This window comes from Magnolia sinica, chromosome 3, assembly GCF_029962835.1.
Source record: "Magnolia sinica isolate HGM2019 chromosome 3, MsV1, whole genome shotgun sequence".
Classification (NCBI taxonomy): Eukaryota; Viridiplantae; Streptophyta; class Magnoliopsida; order Magnoliales; family Magnoliaceae; genus Magnolia; species Magnolia sinica.
The window spans coordinates 112247229-112265102 of record NC_080575.1 but is presented as its reverse complement, the minus strand read 5'-3'; the positions used below and the strand labels follow the sequence as shown (position 1 = coordinate 112265102).

General features: G+C 41.0%; 1 protein-coding gene and 1 long non-coding RNA gene across 3 annotated transcripts; both read left to right on the top strand.

Annotated features, from left to right (window-relative positions):
* Positions 1-3371: 3371 nt before the first annotated feature.
* LOC131240749 (aspartic proteinase A1) lies at positions 3372-13691 on the top strand. Of its 2 annotated transcripts, none has more exons than XM_058239196.1 (14): positions 3372-3513; positions 3724-4109; positions 4253-4313; positions 5720-5814; positions 5917-6029; positions 7039-7207; positions 7317-7356; positions 7469-7533; positions 7669-7782; positions 7919-7983; positions 8081-8237; positions 8314-8433; positions 13161-13249; positions 13420-13691. In XM_058239196.1, the coding sequence occupies exons 2-14, from the start codon at positions 3729-3731 to the stop codon at positions 13502-13504; spliced, it is 1554 nt and encodes a 517-aa protein (XP_058095179.1). In that variant the 5' UTR covers positions 3372-3513; positions 3724-3728; the 3' UTR covers positions 13505-13691. The 2 variants fall into 2 exon arrangements, with proteins under 2 accessions (XP_058095179.1, XP_058095180.1); XM_058239197.1 differs by having other exon boundaries at positions 3495-3620.
* On the top strand, positions 8440-11180 carry LOC131240750 (uncharacterized). The gene is made up of 2 exons (XR_009168861.1): positions 8440-10317; positions 10470-11180. It is a non-coding gene; the product is annotated as an uncharacterized LOC131240750 (long non-coding RNA).
* Positions 13692-17874: the final 4183 nt, after the last annotated feature.

The following is a 17874-nucleotide window of genomic DNA, read 5'->3' as shown; positions in this document are numbered from 1 at the left end:
GTCGGTTTCTTAAGTTGCACGGTAATTTGCATGCACTTCGCGGTCAAATCGCTTCAACCATGATCATTCCCATGCATTTCACGGTCATCCAAAACAATTCGTGTTGATTCACGGTCATTTCGAGGCATTTCATGGCCAATTCGCTTCACTTTAGGTTAGCTTGTTAGTACACGCCCGTGTTGGTACATACTCCATGTTATCCAAGTTGTGTTTATAGTGTGCTTCTTCTGGTTTCTTAAGTTGCACGGTAATTTGCATGCACTTCGCGGTCAAATCGCTTCAACCATGATCATTCCCATGCATTTCACGGTCATCCAAAACAATTCCGTGTTGATTCACGGTCGTTTTGAGGCATTTCGCGGTCAATTCCCTTCACTTCGCGGTCAAATCGCTTCAAACCATGATCATTCCCATGCATTTCACTTCACCATCCCAAACAATTCGTGTTGATTCACTCGTTTCGAGGCATTTCGCCAATTCGCTTCACTTCACAGTCGTTTCCATTTCGCGGCCAATTCGCTTCAAACCATGATCATTCCCATGCATTTTACGGTCGTCCCAAACAATTCCGTGTTGATTCACGGTCATTTCGGGGCATTTCGTTGTCAATTCCCTTCACTTCACGGTCATTTGCATGCATTTCGCGCTCAAAGCGCTTCAAACTATGATCATTCTCATGCATTTCACGGTCATCCCAAACAATTCCGTGTTGATTCACGGTCGTTTCGAGGCATTTCATGGCCAATTCCCCTCACAGTTGCATGTGAAGGGAATTGACCGCGAAATGCCTCGAAACGACCGTGAATCAACACGGAATAGTTTGGGATGACCGTGAAGTGCATGGGAATGATCATGAATTGATGTGAATTGACCGGAAAATGCATGCAAATGACCGTGAAGTGAAGGGAATTGACCGTGAAATGCCTCGAAATGATCGTGAATCAATACGAAATAGTTTGGGATGGCCGTGAAATGCATGGAATTGTCCGTGAAGTGGAGGGAATTGACGGTGAAATGCATGGAAATGACCACGAACTGATTGAAATTGACCGCAAAGTGAATGAAATGGATTTTCGACCATCGACCTGATGGAATCTTGGAAAATAACTAGGTTAGTTGGCTAAAGTATCTTCTCCTACCCCAAAATCATATAGGGTACATCAAGTAACTAATTTTGGTATAGAAGATATTCTTGTTAAATGAATAGAGAAATAAATGAAAAAAAGAGAAATTTTTTTTTGATATGCTTATATATACATATTTATATAAATATGTATTAAAGAAAATTGTAGGTAGAATAAAGTTCTCCATGTAAAAAAATAAAATAATAAAAAAATTAAAAAAAAATTGCATAGACTTTTATGGGCTACAGTTATAGCTACGGATCTACGGCTATAATCCGTAGCTATAGCTTCGATACATATCAAATACACTTCGATATGTATCGAAAATTGCAGGATTTTTTACGCAAACTTGTTGGACAGTTCTGGACCTTTTTCGATTAATCGAAAGACATTTGATATATCGAAGTACATATCGAAAGACCTTCTATGTATAGTAGAGGACATATTGAAAAAGCATTGGCTGCAGTTATCTCTACGGTTCTAATCCGTAGCCATAGATACCAGGCTCTTTTTTTCCTGTTGTAATCCCCACTGCCTTTGTGGGTCCTTTCATGAGGTATGTGTTATATCCAAACCGTCTATCTATTTGGCGAACTCGTACTAACGCTTGGGAAGAAAAATAAGATAAATTTAGCTATCAAGTGGACCACACTATTAAAGGCAGTAGAAGATTGAACGTCTACCATTGAAACCCTTTTAGGGGTCCCAGAAGTTTTGGATCATTACAAAATTTGTTTTTCCTCTTCATCCAGGTCTTTGTGACATTATGAATAGATTGGATGGAAAATAAATGTTACAGTGGGCCCTACAAAAGTTTCCACGGTGAAAATTAATTTTCTGCTGCTCTTTGTGGTGTGGTCCAGTTGCTATTTGGATATGATTTTTTTTGCTTGGATAATGCTCCGAAATGATCTCGAAATATGGATGAACGTTGTGGATATAATAAATACGTAACTGTGGGGCCCATGTAACTTTGATATCTTTTGAACCGTTCGTACAACTCGGGAGTTCGAGGAGTGTCAGCGCTCGTCTTTGAGCACCACCTATCCGCTCGAAGGAACGAGCAGGGGCATTTTCGACCTTTGGCAAGCCTTCCGTACAGCTGCGGCGTATTCTCGCAAAGGAAAATGAGGTGGGCTTAGTCTCCCGTTGATAAATACGAAGAGGAGACACTCACGAGTCCACGGTTTGAGAGAGAGAGAGAGTATACATTACGGTGCTCTCTCTCTCAATTTATTTGTGAAAATCATCCGTATAAAAACGTCAAGCAGGCCACGCTGGTTTTGGTAGCAATTTTATGTCGTTAAATGCTCTGATGGGCCATAAAAATGGTAACAATCTGGAATTGCTCTTAAAACATTTAAGATCATGCCATGTGGCCCCCATGATATTTAATTCAGGCTCCCTTTTTTATGTTTTCATTTCATCCTTGTGAGTTACACTTGATTAACGGGTGTGATTAAAGATATACGTCGCGGTATCCACACAAAAACCTATGACTGGCATCCATCCCCATATTCCTGTGATGTTTTCAATTTGAGCGGCAGATATTTCGTCCAGGGCATATAATGGAGGATAGAACCTGATGTACCTACAACATGGTGAACCCCGCAAGCTTGTGAGTTTTACTCTTTCAGAAAACAGGTGGGGTTGATGATTTGGGCCCCACCGGTGTGGCCAAGGCAGCCCCACCTAACGATTATCCCTGATCTGTCACACGTGCATAGTTTTACACGTATCCTGCGTTTCACCTATTCATCAGCTCCTCGCGAGAATCGCCCCGACACGAGCAAGGAGCACCGGCTTTCATCCAACGGCCCAGGATGACACCTACCCTTCCAACAATAACGAACGGCTCAGATAAAAAGTCCACGCACATTCTCGAGAGGGAGTTATTTGATACTCTAACTAGTATGACGTTCTACACACATGCACTTGAAAATAGAACACGTTGCATATATTAACTTAAATTAAACCGACTACATCGTGGAACCCACTGTCACAAAGTTGCAATCCAAAAATCATCTTGGTTCAACAATCCTGACCTCCGATGTGCACGTTTCGTGTTAGACCCTTGGATATTTTCCAGTTATAACCGTCCAATAAATATCCATCAATCTGATTGTAAAATAACGAAATAAATGCAAGTTTTTGTGAATGATAGATCTAAAATAGTAACCCTAGTTTGGACGGTTTAATTTAATTTACTTGCATGCCACGCAATCTTTAACTAATTTGGAAGTGCCTGCGTATCGTCCATCACACTTGTCCAGAGTATCAAAGTTTTATTCCCCTCGAGACGGATTTCTATAAAACGACGAGTAGCTGCAACTAGAGAGTCTGAAAGGTGGTTGCCTCTTTTCTTCTCCGATTCTCTCTCCTCCTATCGGTAATGCCGTCTTTCTCCCATTTATCCAAATTTCTGTCATTTTTCCATTTCAGCTTTTCAAATCCAAGCTTCGATCGTCTTGCTTTCGTATTTTTATGCCTGATCTTGTAATATATTTCCATCTTAGATTCCGTTTTTTTGCCATTTGAAAAGCACCGCGAGTTTTCTTTCTTCACTGAAAACCCTGATTTTTCTACTCTGGAATTACAGCCATAATGGGAACTGGATTCAGGGCGATCGCAATCTCTCTCTTCATTTCCTTCATCGTGCTTCCTTCTCTTTTTCTTGTTTCCGATGCGGACCTGGTCCGAATCGGACTGAAGAAGAGGCCGTACGATCTGAGAAAGCGGCTCGTCAATCAACTGCAATCGCAGGATCCCCGATTGTCGGGAGCTTCTGCTCGGAAGTATGGCCTTCGCAGCGATAATAGTCTCGGAGGTTCAGACTCTGACGAGGATATCGTTCTGTTGAAGAATTATCTGGACGCTCAGTACTATGGAGAGATCAGCATCGGCTCTCCTGCCCAGAAATTCACTGTGATCTTTGATACTGGGAGCTCGAACCTGTGGGTCCCATCTGTAAAGTGTTATTTCTCGGTGAGATTCATTGCTTCAATATCTCCGTTCTCTCTCTCTCTCTCTCTCTCTCTCTCTCTCTCTCTCTCTCTCTCGGATAAAAACAGTTGAAGAGCTGTGATCGAATCTATGAGGTGATTTGGTTGTTTTGTGTTTGGATGCAGATCGCGTGCTATCTCCATTCAAGGTACAAAGCAACGCGGTCGAGCACCTACACGAAGAATGGTTTGTTTTCCCATCTTTTCGAAATTATAGTGTGGTTGATAGATTCGACTGTATGTCTTTTGGTTAACTAGCATTTATTATATGGATTTATAGGAGAATTGTCGAGTTTTAGCAGCTGCTTGTTTAGATGTACATGGGGATGACAGAATGTGAAGTACCCATAATGGAAGTTTGTTATGTTGAATCTTACTGGAAGTGGGTTCGCCTGCCTTTGTTTCGTAGGAGGTGGCGTGATCAAGTGAGCCCACTTCCTATGATTATTCTACCTAGAGTGAACTTTCACTGGGTGTATCACATCAGATCATCCCCATTTCTTTAAGCTGCGTTTGGGTGCACCTAATATCATGAGATTTCAAGATTTTTTTCCTATGACATTAGGTGCAACCAAACACAGCCTCAAGGTTTAAATGCATTAGGGATTTAGGGTATGCTTGGGTGTTGATGCTTTTCAAGGTGGATTATATGCGCTCCACCAAAATTGGCATCTGGGAGACTTCAGCCCTGACTTAAGGCTATCCAGATGCCAGATTGGAATGAAAGTGAGCCATTTTTTGGATGCTGATTAAAAAAAACTAAAAACAAAAACACAAGGATGTGGACCTGTTTAGCGTCAATGCAGATTTGGCAAGTTTCCAGATTCAGCCTTGAGAGTAACCTATGGATTGTTCCGTTGCTTATCAATTTGGAAGTTTTATTGTTTATAAGTTTGGAAATTGAATAGTTTTGAGAGCTATACTCAAGCAATGGATGCATCTACTATTGAACCATTCTTTCTCTAACTTATCAGTACTTTTAATCTAGTCTTGTTAATGATCTAGTCTGTTCTTATTGATTATTCACTCCAAATCGCATTGAGATTTGTTGTTAGGCTTTGCTTAAATGGTCTGCCTTGTGGTTTTGTGTTGATTGCTACCGGTGTTATTGTGTAAATTTCTGTTAGTTCACGTCATAACGTCATATAGTTTGTTGGTTGATAACTTTTTTTTGTGTGTTTGTTGTGATTTTTGGAGAGAGAGAGAGAGAGAGAGAGAGAGAGAGAGAGAGAGAGAGAGAGAGGCACCAATTTACACACTGTTCTCCAGAGGCACCAATTTACAGACTGTTCTCCAAACAGAAATGATGAATTGCCAGTCCTTTTTGCAATTCTCTGCTTGTATAATGAATTAGCATACACACTGTTCTACGAACTTCGTGTGAGATGTCTATGGCATCATCATGTAATTCTCTGCTTGTATAATGAATTAGCATACACACTGTTCTATGAACTTCGTGTGAGTTCCTGTGCATTTAATTTCAATGCTAGGGCCACATCTATGTCCCAGATCAGGCTACTTGGAACCTTCGATGATTTGGAATGAATTTTTAGACATATTCTAATAATGTTTGGTTTCAACTTTTTTGTGTAGGGAAACCTGCTGAAATTCACTACGGGACTGGATCTATTTCTGGTTACTTGAGCCAGGACTATGTTCAAGTTGGTGACCTTGTTGTCAAGGATCAGGTTCGGTTGTGTGGATTTCGTACATATGATGAATTGTCTTCTCTTTGGAAGGAAAATGGCTGCATGGCTCGTACTCATATTTATAATGGAAATTTCTGTCAGGTCTTTATCGAAGCTACTAGGGAGCCAGGCCTCACATTTTTGGTTGCCAAGTTTGATGGCATACTTGGCCTTGGATTTCAAGAAATCTCAGTTGGGAATGTCGTCCCCGTATGGTATGCTGGTGAATCTCTGCGATTAGTTTATTTTATTTCTGGTACAATGAAGTGTGCTTGCTTTACCTAAAGACATGGTGGTATGGTACAAATTATGCTACTTGCTTTATTGAGATATACAACAAATGGTAGCATGGTATCAAAAAATGGTTACAAAACGGCTGCAATGTATTAGTAACGGTGCATTATTTATGGGGCTGTAGCAGCCGTTACCGAAAAAATGGTCCGTAGCAGCTGTTACTGGGCCGTTAACAGTTTTTATTTATTTATTTAAATTTAAATTGGCCGTGACAGCCTGTATCATAATGGTAACGGCGGTAGCCCGGTGCATTATTTACGGGGCTGTAGAAGCCGTTACCGAAAAATTGGTCCGTAACAGCTGTTATTGGGACGTTAACAGTTTTATATATATATATATATATATATATATATATATATATATATATATATATATATATTTGCCATGATGGCCTGTATCATAATGGTAATGGTGGTAGCCCGGTGCATTATTTACGGGGCTGTAGAAGCCGTTACCGAAAAATTGGCCCATAACAGCTGTTATTGGGACGTTAACAGTTATATATATATATATATATATATATATATATATATATATTTGCCATGATGGCCTGTATCATAATGGTAATGGCGGTAGCCTGGTGCATTATTTACGGGGCTGTAGAAGCCGTTACCGAAAAAATTGGCCCGTAACAGCTGTTATTGGGACGTTAACAGTTATCTATCTATCTATCTATCTATATATATATATATATATATATATATATTTGGGGTGGTAGGACCATATGTCCCCCGGCGTTTACCGGTTTACCGGGCACAGTTACCATTACTGAATACCCTGAATGGTAGTGAATGCTCTTGCAGGGATGGATTGTTTACTATCAAATGCTATGTTATGGAAATGGTCTTCAATCACAAGGCTGGCTTCTGATTAAGGTTTTGAGTGGTACATGATTCATTATATGTGTGGACTGACTTATAATGTGGACAGGTACAACATGATCAATCAAGATCTGCTTAAAGAACCTGTTTTCTCCTTTTGGCTTAACCGAGATGCAGATGAAGATAAGGGCGGTGAAATTGTATTTGGAGGGGTTGATCCTAACCATTATAAGGGTGAGCATACATATGTTCCTGTAACGAAGAAAGGTTACTGGCAGGTGAGTCTTCCATTACATTAGACCATTCATGTACCGCAAGCGATAAACTATTACACCACTATTCTGCTCCATACACGCATTACTTATAATTATAACCTTCCATTTTCAGTTTGATATGGGAGATGTTCTTGTTGGCAATCAAACAACTGGTTAGCAGAAATTTATTTCTAGCCCTTTTTTCCGTTCTAACGTATAGTGCTTCTGTTGTAAGGTGCAAGACCTATTTGTGCTATGATAACATATAAGCCTCTTGATTTTCAGGATTCTGTGAAGGAGGTTGTTCAGCAATAGCAGATTCTGGAACTTCTTTGATTACAGGTCCTACGGTATGTATTACAAATTTTGTTTCATGTCATTTGGTTACTATTAAATGTGATATGCTTTTGTGCAGTAAGTTGCTCTGTTTTAGTGATTAATTTTTCGTCTTCCTGATCTGTTTTACTCTGATGACTAATTTGTAGACCATTATCACTGAAATCAATCATGCTATTGGGGCCGCTGGGGTCGTTAGCCAGGAGTGCAAAGCAGTTGTTGCACAGTATGGGGAGTCGATACTGGACATGTTGATTGCCAAGGTATGGCTTGCTGTTTTCTTTATGCGCAACATATTTGGGATCTTCCATTTTAACATGGCATTCCCTTTCTGAACTGCTGGTTTTACTCCAAGAGGTTTATGTTGATTCCTTGATTATTGGGTTGTAACTGCCACAGGAGCAACCCGAGAAAATCTGCTCTAAGATTGGTCTGTGTGCTTTTGATGGAACTCAAAGTGTTAGGTCAGTATCATCTTTTGGTTCTTACATCTCTTTATGTTAGGTTATGAGTTGTATTGAAGCCATGCATTTAATTTGTATGCTAATTTCAACTGGACAGCATTGGCATCGAGAGTGTTGTGAGTGAGAAGAGTGGGGAACTCTCTGTTGGTCATAGCGATGCTATGTGCACTGCATGCGAAATGGCAATTGTATGGATGCAAAATAAGCTCAAGCAGAACCAGACAGAGGAGCTTATATTGAACTACATTAATCAGGTGGAGTAACCTCAAATAGTGCATTGTATTCTGTGATAAGGTTGTCTGTTTGCTAATGCCCTCATCTGCATTGCAGCTTTGTGAACGACTGCCAAGTCCCATGGGGGAATCAGCTGTTGACTGCAGTAGCCTTCCTTCGATGACCAACATTTCATTCATTATTGGTGGCAAAATATTTTCCCTCACTCCAGAGCAGGTATCATGGGTTTTTGTAAAATATATTCATTTGTATACATTTTCATATTGACATGTGATTTCTAGTGAAATGGCCATTTGTCTCATCCTTGTCTGTGATTTGATTGGACCTCCATTTTACCAATGTCTCGAGGACTTCTTTGAAATTGGGCTTTGTTGACATGGACAAACCAGTGCCACACTCCCAGTCAAGGCTCACCTAGGAGTAGGACCCTATCCTTTCTGTTCAGTCACCTTTTTCTCTTAAATTTGGCCCTTTTTTTTTTTTCATTTTTTTCATTTTACATATTAATAATAAATTTTAGGCTTATCATTATCACTATTTATGGTTGGGGCGTTTTTCTTTTTCTTTTTTCACATGCAAGTAGCTGCAATAATGTCTTCTAAGGGTTAGTTCAAGGCTTCGAGGGGGCTCGGGCAGGTGACCCGTTATCACCTTTTTTGTCTGTGGTGATAGCGGAAGCCTAAAGCAAGATGTTGCATAAAGTATTGGAGGTGGGGCTCATTAGCGGGTTCAAGGTTGATTAAGCAACATTTTAAATCTCACACTTTAGTTTGCAGCATTATTACTATTTATGGTTGAGATTCTTTTCTTTTTAATTTTTGGATTACAAGTAATTGCAATAGGGGTCTCGTATGGGCTATTTCAAGGTTCTGAGAGGGCTTGGGCAAGATGACGTGTTATTGCTTTTTTAGTTGTGATAAGGGAAACAACCCTAAGCAAGATGTTGGATGAAGGATTGGAGGCAGGCTTCATTAGCGGGTTTAAGGTTGATAAAGCTGCATTTCAAATCTCTTATCCTCAGTTTGCAATTGACACTATTCTCTTTGATGACACTAAAGTAGTGAAGGTGGATAATTTGAGAAAAATAGTTAGGTGATTTGAAGTGGTGTCAGGATTGAAGGTGATCTTCTTAAAAGTGAGATGTTGGGAGTTAGAACCTTAGAGGAGGTGAAGAAGTTAGTGGATGTGTTTCGAATTTAGATATAGTGTTCGGTTGTACCCCTCTTTTATAACTTGGTCTCCCATTATGTATTAGTAAGCCTGCAAAGCATCTGCAGGACAAGGTTATAGAAAGATTGGAAAGGAAATCGTCAAGATGGAAAAATTGACACCTCACATTGGCAGGAAGATTGATGTTGCTCAAGGCTGGGCTTTCGACTTGGCTGCTTTGTTTTAGGTCACCTTTTTAAGTGTTTGAAGTCTTTGTTGAACATGTTGGAGAGGTTAAGGCGATTTCTTGTAGGAAGACATAGGAAGTTTCATCTGTTGAAGTGTGATGAGGTGTGCAAGCTTTATGGAAAGGGAGTGGTAGGTTGGAGATTATGAATTTAGGGGCTGTTTGGCATCTCTATTGATGAGAACTTATTTGCGTATTCTTTAAAAAAATAAGCTCTTATTTTGGAAATAGACTATTTGGTAAAGCTCTAATTTTAGTGCTTATTTTTTATTTTTTAGATATTAGCCAAAAAGCTCTTAAAAAATAAGTGATGGGGAGGGCAATTTTTCTTTAAGAGCTTATTTGGCTTAAGCGGGTAGACGTTTTTGGTTAATTTTTGGATAAGTTTGTCCTTAAAACTTCTTAAGTAATTCCCATCTTACCCTCGTCTCTTCTCTTTACAATCTCCTTAAGGAGGACCCACATGATGAACAACCCATATTGAAGGTGGGGCTCCACACGATGAATGGTACACATAATGCATGGTCACATCACTGGTAGGTCCCACATGATGGATGCCCCACATCAAATTTTGGCCCCACATGATGGACGTCCCACATCAAAGGTGGGACCCACATGATGGGTGGTGGACATTGAAGGTGGGACCATATCATGGAAGGTTGACATCGAAGGTACGCTCACATGTTGAACGACCCATATTGAAGGTTAAGGACCTTTACTGTCAAGATTTTTTTTTCCTCGGGGTGTAACTGTCAGCTGCTTTCTCGGCAGCCTATCTCTGTCTTTTGCCTTTTTCCTTTTAATGAAATTCTTCATCTTTCAAAAAAAAAAATATGTTGAACAACCCATATTGAAGGTTGGACCCCACATGATGGATGGTGACCATCAAAGGTGGGTCCCACATGATGGATAGCGCACATCAAGATGTGGCCCCACATGATGGACTGTCCACATCAAGTGGGCCCCACATGATGGATGGTCCATAACAAAGGCGGGACCCACACAATGGATGGTGGACATCAAAGTTGGGCCCGCATGATGAACGACCATATTGAAGGTGCCCCCCAAATGATGAGAGACCCACATAAAAGTATGTTGGGGCATGATGGACCATCCACGTTAAGTGGGCCCCACTTGATGGAAAGTCCACATCAAAGGTGGGGACCCACATGATGGATGATGGACATGAATGGTGGGCCCACATGATGAAAGGCTTGTATTGAAGGTGGGGCCCCAAATAATGAATGGTCCATGTCAAAGGTCAACCCCTAATGATGAATGGTCCACATCCAAGACGAGCCTCACATGATGGACGGTCCACTTTGAAGGTTTGGCTCACACGATGGACGATCCACATCAAAGGTGGGCTCCATATGTTAAGAGGATCCACATTCAATGTCCGACATAATGGATAGCCCTAATGTCTTAAACCATGAGATCTGTCAAAACAATCGTTTGGATTGCTCTTATGATGAAGTTGTTGTAATCTTTAAAAATGACATCAACTACTCCTAAAAACAGCTCTTATTTGATCGTTTTACCAAACATGCTTATTTCATATAAGAACCTTTTTTTTTTTTAAAAAAAAAAAAACCTAATTTTACCAAACGAGCTTATTTAAAACAAGTGTTAAAATAAAAAGAGCTTATTAGAGTACCTTTTATTTGAAAAGCGCTTGAGTAGAGATGCCAAACGAGTTCTTAGCCTTGCTTGGTAAATAGCTATGACAATTTAGCATAGAGGAAGGCAACTTATGGAGGGAGGTGGTAGAAAGGAAGTATGGTGTCATAGATGGAAGGCCGTGGACGGAGGATTCTTTCTTCTATAGAGCTTCGGCACTATGGAAGAGATTATGAGGTTAGAACCTAAGTTCAAGGGGGGGTCAGATTTTCTCTAGGTGATGTTTGACGATTTGATTTTGGGAGGATGTTTGGATAGGTGAGAGGCTGTTTGAGATGATTTTCTGAAGCTAGTCTATCCTTGGAGGCGATCGTCTCCATTTATCGTTGCTATTCACTTTCAGGTAATGGAATCGTATGGCTTCAACTACATCAAAGGAATATGTCAGAAAGTGAACAAAAGAGTTCATTTGCTCTCTGGAGCAGCTTCATTGCATTCGGCCTTTGTTGGGTGTTAACCGTGTTATAGACTTGTTGGTGTGGAATAAAGGAAAGTTTGGTCAATTCTCGGTTAGCTCTTTTTATTGGCTGCTTTTTGGGTTGCCTTTTGAAAGCACGGTGGGCACACTACATATGTTTGGTTTTATGGTGCCCCCTTGAAAGTTGATGCCTTCAGCCTTTGCTGGGTGCGAGGGACTCGATGGTGTGGAATAAAGGGAAGTTTGGTCAATTCTCGGTTAGCTCTTTTTATAGGCTGCTCTTTGGGTTGCCAGTTGAAAAGCACAATGGGCACACTGCTTGTTTAGTTTTATGGTGCCCCCTTGGAAGTTGTTGCCTTCAGATGGTTGGTGAGGAGGAATAAGGTTCTCAAGGTTGATAGCCTTCAGAAAAAGAAGATGATTACTGATGTTTGTATGATGTGCATGCGAGACGTTGAATCGGTTGATCATCTTTCGTTACATTGGCCCTTTTAATGGTGAGATGTGGGAGAGGTTCGTGGAGGCCTTTAATGTGTTGTGGGTGATGTCGGGATCTATCGATAGTTTTTTTTTTTCTTCTTCTTCTTCTTCTTCCCGCCATGGGGGTTGGGTTTCTCATGTATGCAGTCAGCTCAGCAGATGTGGGTTATATAGAAGTTGTCAATGCACACACAATCTTTTGGTGGAGTCGTTGGAATTACTAACGCTAGTTGATAGTACAGGGACATTGAAGTTGGCACTGATGGTACAACTGTACAAGTGACCTCTTTTGTTCTAGTCAAGTTTGGGGATAAAAATAAATTAATAAAAACAAGAGGCAACAAGGGATGAGAGTGTTTGTGGAGATCCATGGGAAGGAAACAAGGGATGAAGGAACATCCTTTTCCTTGCAGATGAAGAGAAATGCATCAGTAGCTAGCTTGGTGGATGCTCACAAATATCCATGATAAGGTGTTTAAGAAAGTAAGATGGCAAATGGCATTTCCTCTGATGTTATAAATAGAAAATCTGTAGCCAATTCCATAGAATCTTACCACATATTTAGCTGGAATGATGCCTAACGTGCCCATGGAAAAACATAACACCTTGCTAACCTTTGACCTCCACATGAAACAGGAGCAAAAGGGGGGAAAAAATCAATTAGCGTTTACCCTTATCTTTTCAATTTTTTTTTAAAAAAATCATTAATGACTAGATTTCATTAAAAAGAGGAGAAAAACATGAAAGGGCAAAGGCCTAGGATGAACTGCAATGCTACCTGAGAGGAAGCAATGTGGTGCACTGTGGTTGACCATGAATGCAATGCTTAACCAAGAAGAAGAAAATTTTGCTGATATGAAATATAGGATTCCACGAGCGATGACATGGTCATGGCTTTTATACTGAATGCAGCAGCGTTTATTGTTGAATACGTCTAATCATGTAATTGCCTTAAATTGTGATGAACAGTATGTTCTTAAGGTGGGCGAGGGAGCTGCAGCTCAGTGCATTAGTGGATTTACTGCTATGGATATAGCTCCTCCCCGTGGTCCTCTCTGGTATTTCCTGCTGCTGTTTCTCTACTCAGCATTTGCTTATTGTTCTCATGATGGTTGCAGTTCCTTTTTTTTTAAAAAAAATTAGTATTATTATGTTTTAATTTTTTAATATAAGATGAGGTTATATATAGAGAAGAGAGGTGTCTAATGTCATGTCGGGTTGCATGCAGGATCTTGGGTGATGTCTTCATGGGAGTCTACCATACGGTGTTTGACTACGGAAATTTGAGAGTTGGATTTGCAGAAGCAGCATAGACATTGTAAGTATTGCCTTTGTTCAAACGCCATGTTCCCCTCAAACGATTGTTGATGTTGGTGCGTGATACTTAATGGTACTGAATATGTACATATTATATACAATTTACTTGGCTTTTATCTGCATACACTATCATGAAGGGTTGTGGATTTACTCATGCAATCCCATTGCCTTTTTATATGACTAGTATGCGTGTCCTGATTCTGCCTGATTCACTTGGAATTAGTTGGGTTCACTACTGCTACATGATCTTCAACTTGGCTTCATAGGGGCCTGATGTGGCTCCTGATTTGTGTACTGTAGGTCGATTAGATTTGTTGAATTTAATGACCGCATGTTGGAAAGGTCATGGTAAGCCCCGCATGCATGTCATAGCCCCTGGTTTTCTGTTCTATTCTTGGGCTGAAGACTGCAAAACTTGGTGGAGAGGATTTTTTTTTTTTTTGGAGCGAAACTTTGATACTCTGGCAAAGTGGTGATGATTAGCAGGCACATAGAAATGGAACATGTGGCATACAAGTCAAATTGAACTGTTCAAATTATGGTTCCCAGTTTAGATATACCATACCCAAAATTACACACTTATTTTATTATCTGACTATCAGATTGGTGGATATTTATTGGATGATTAAAAATAAGAAAATATCAAGCGATGATATTTCAACAAAAAATGTCCTCAAGCAGAGGTTAGTATTGTTCAAGTAATCTGATTGTGGGCTGGAGCAAGGACGGGGGGTTCCACAATTTAGTAGGTTTAACTTGAGTTAATGAGTTAATGTATGCCACATGTATAACTTCTGAGTGCCTGCACATCAAGCCTCGTACTGTCTGAGTATCATATAACCTCCATATTAGACATGCAACCTGCCTATGATGAGAAGTGGAGCTCATCATGCGGTAAATCCAGACCATTTGATCTGTCATATCCCATCTTGTTTACTGTGGGCGGGTAGTATCCTTGAAAGGACAAATGATAACCGTTTGATTTATGGCCTATAGATGGATGGTTAAAGAAATGCATCAACAGTCCACAACTGAAAATGCTTAGATTTGGTTGCTGGAGTTGTCCAATGTGGGAGTTTTTATTTTTGGGTTGCCTGCCATCCACGGTGGGATGCAACAGATTATGACCTGGATCACTGGACAAGAACCCACATCTGCATGTGCTACGCAAAGACACCGAGGGCCCGTTTGGCCGGGTGAATCCCCGTGGGATTGGGAGGGATGGGATGGATTTTAAGGTAATGATGGTGGTGTCAGTGCATTGGTTTAAGATCCTTGCTATATCCCTGGACAAGTTCACTGGATCCGTTTGGCACGCCTGGCATGTCCCGGGATTTTACCTTCCAATCCGTCCAACCAAGGGATGGGATCAATTTTAAGGTAATGATGGTGATGTCAGTGGATTGTTTTAAGATCCATGGGATTACTTATATCCCAGGACAAGTTCACCGGGTCTGTTTGGCTCGTCATGCATATCCCGGGATATTGTGATCCCATCCCTCCTAATACAGTGGGATCAGTCCGGCCAAACAGGCCCTGAGAAAAGATGGTGGTTTCTGTCAAGGCTATGGTGGCACATGCTATGCTATTCCTGGTGCTTTTGTGCTGATAGCTGAGCTGACCGTTTTTTGGCCTGAGGCCGCACCGTTAAAATGGTCCGAACCACAATTTATTGCCGGCATTCAGCTGGTGGGTCATGAACGAGTTGCAAGATGCTTAGATGACTGAAACCCAAGATGCATGTGCTGCGCTAGGGTTTTTAGCTTTTACAATTGGGGCCCGCAGTCAATGATCAAGATATCATATGATGGGATCTGCAGGGTCTGGACCGTTACTCAAAACTTCTGCCGGATTGGAGGAACCTACCGATTGAGCCCAATGTTTTTCTGTTGCTGGAGTATCCTGTTTGCAGGTAGTTGATTGGTGGTTTGGGATTATTCCAGTGATGAAAATTTGTAGAGATGTCCCATCCACTATGGGTTCTATCGGATCAACGATCCCCGAGGGATCTTATGATTCGTAATAAGTCTTGAGCTAAAGTTGCAACCATTTTCATGGGCTAAATTGAGCTAAACGCCCACATAATTGGTTCCAGATGCCATTGGTGTGGCCTCTACAATGTAAAACTCGTTGTCATGAGCCCCACTATGGAGAGCGTGGAGGAACTGTAACATCAATCCATCTTAGGATCTGTACTGTCTGTCCCGTTGCAAAATTTTCTCAAGGAGTAAGGACCCGTGGTTTGGATGATCCCAACTGTGGATGGGAGATACCCAAGAAACGTCATAGATTCGAAGTTACTGGACATCCGATCTCTGGCCTCCGGATTTCTACTCTCTTTTCCTTGCTTAGACTTGTAGGGAAGCGGATCAGGTGGTTTGTCGATGTGTTAGGCTCTGTGGGCCCCAATGTAATGTACGTGTTTTATATCCGTACAGGGCATGAACCCAAAAATGAAGCAAATCCAAAGCTCACGTTGACCATGATTGAACACCCACCGTTAAAAGCTTACTTGTGCCGCACAAGTTTTGGATCAAGCTGATATTTGTGTTTTTCCTTCGTCCAGGTCTGAGTGACCTTATCGACGCGTGCTCAGACGAAAACACATTATGGTCAGCCCTAGAAAGGTTTCAACGGTGGGTTTCATTATCCCCACCGTTTCCTGTGGTGTAGTTCACTCAAGCTTTGGATCTGCTTCATGTTTTGGTTCATTTCTTAAAATGAGCTAGAAAACGGATGGACGGCGTGGATATAAAACATTTACATCACGTGGCCAAGCGCCCAACACATCAGCACACCACTGTTGGGGGTGTTCGCAACACAACTTTTTTTTTTTTTTAACACACGCACACACACACCCCCACACACTCACGCTGGTGGAATTTCACCACCTATGGGTACTCGAGCCCTTGACCAGGAGTTGCAACTCCTGAGAATCTACCACCCGGGCAAGGGTAACGACCCAGTGTTGGCAACCCAACCTAATAGGCGGCGGACTTGTCGTATCAATGACACATCCATCTAAACCATGGGGTGGGCCCCACTTGTTGGTGAGACGTCTTATCGATGGAAACGGATTGGCTACTCCCCCAGCCACCAGCCATTGGCTGGATGTCGGTGCTCTGTGGGCCCCACCATGATTTATGTGTTTCATCCATTCCGTCCATCTATTTTTATAGATCATTTTATGGTATGAAAGAAATAATGAGTATATCTCAATCTCAAGTGGACCACGTTATAAGAAACAGTGTTGAATGAACGTTGACCATTAAAAACGTTTCGGGGGTCATAAAAGTTTTGGATCAAGCTGATATTTATTGTTTCCCTTCATCTGGGTCTTTACAACCTAATCAATAGATTGGATGTCAAATAAACAATACAGTGGGCCTTACGAGGATTTTAATGGTGTATATCCAATCATTTTTTTTCCTGTGGTGTGGTCCACCTAAGACTTTTATTCCTATCATTTTTTTTGTATCAACCCATAAAATGCTCTGTAAAAATGGATGAACGGAATGGATGAAACACATACATCATGGTGGCGCCCACATAGCACCGACATCAGCCACGGGGCTGGTGTCAGGGGTAGTAGCCAATCCCTCTCCCTTATCGATGGCGCATATATCCAAATCATGGGCGGGTCCCACTTATTGGCGAGATGTTTCGTATCAAAGGGCACATATATCCAAACCATGGGTGGGTCCTACACATACGGATTTGGGTGCTGTTGTACAGTCGGATATCAAGGGTATGAAGTACCAAATCTTATTTTCCTAGCTGCATAGCTTTACACGCGGCTTTATACACGCCACGACGCCAATCAAAAGCGTATACGGAAACGAACCCACTTGGAGATGTTGCTCTTGCTATGGATTTTCAATCCCCATGTGTAATTTTTTTTCTCTCAAAAAAAAAAAAAAAAACAAAAAACCATGAGTTATTTGATACTCTGCTTCGTGTGACGCTTGATACGCAGGCACTTTGAAAAGCAGACTGAAATGTGGATCTCACTGTCGCTGAGTTATGGAAAAAAAAAATCAGATTTGTTAGAACAATCCTAACCATTGATTTGTAGACATTTGTTTGATGAAATAAGACTATTGGGTACTTTTCATTTTTGACCGTCCAATAAGCGTTCAACGATCTGATAGTCAGATAATAAAGTAAACCTGATTTTTTTATTCTTTTACGTTTAAACTGATACTCAAAATTTGGAAGGTTTAAACGAATTACTTATGTGCCATATATGCAATTTCTAAGTACCTGCGCATCATCTATCACATTCTGCCAGAGCATCAAAGTTTCTTCTCTAATAATATTAATAAATATAACTAAGAAATGTTTTGGTAAAGAGCCGTCCTGATAC

What these genes read in the sequence shown, in the direction of transcription:
- LOC131240749 (XM_058239196.1), top strand. Translation starts at nt 3,729, where the DNA reads ATGGGAACTGGATTCAGGGCGATCGCAATCTCTCTCTTCATTTCCTTC. An exon ending in ACCTTGTTGTCAAGGATCAG is followed by an intron (nt 5,815 to 5,916) that starts GTTCGGTTGTGT and finishes AATTTCTGTCAG; the next exon opens with GTCTTTATCGAAGCTACTAG. An exon ending in TTTCCCTCACTCCAGAGCAG is followed by an intron (nt 8,434 to 13,160) that starts GTATCATGGGTT and finishes TGTGATGAACAG; the next exon opens with TATGTTCTTAAGGTGGGCGA.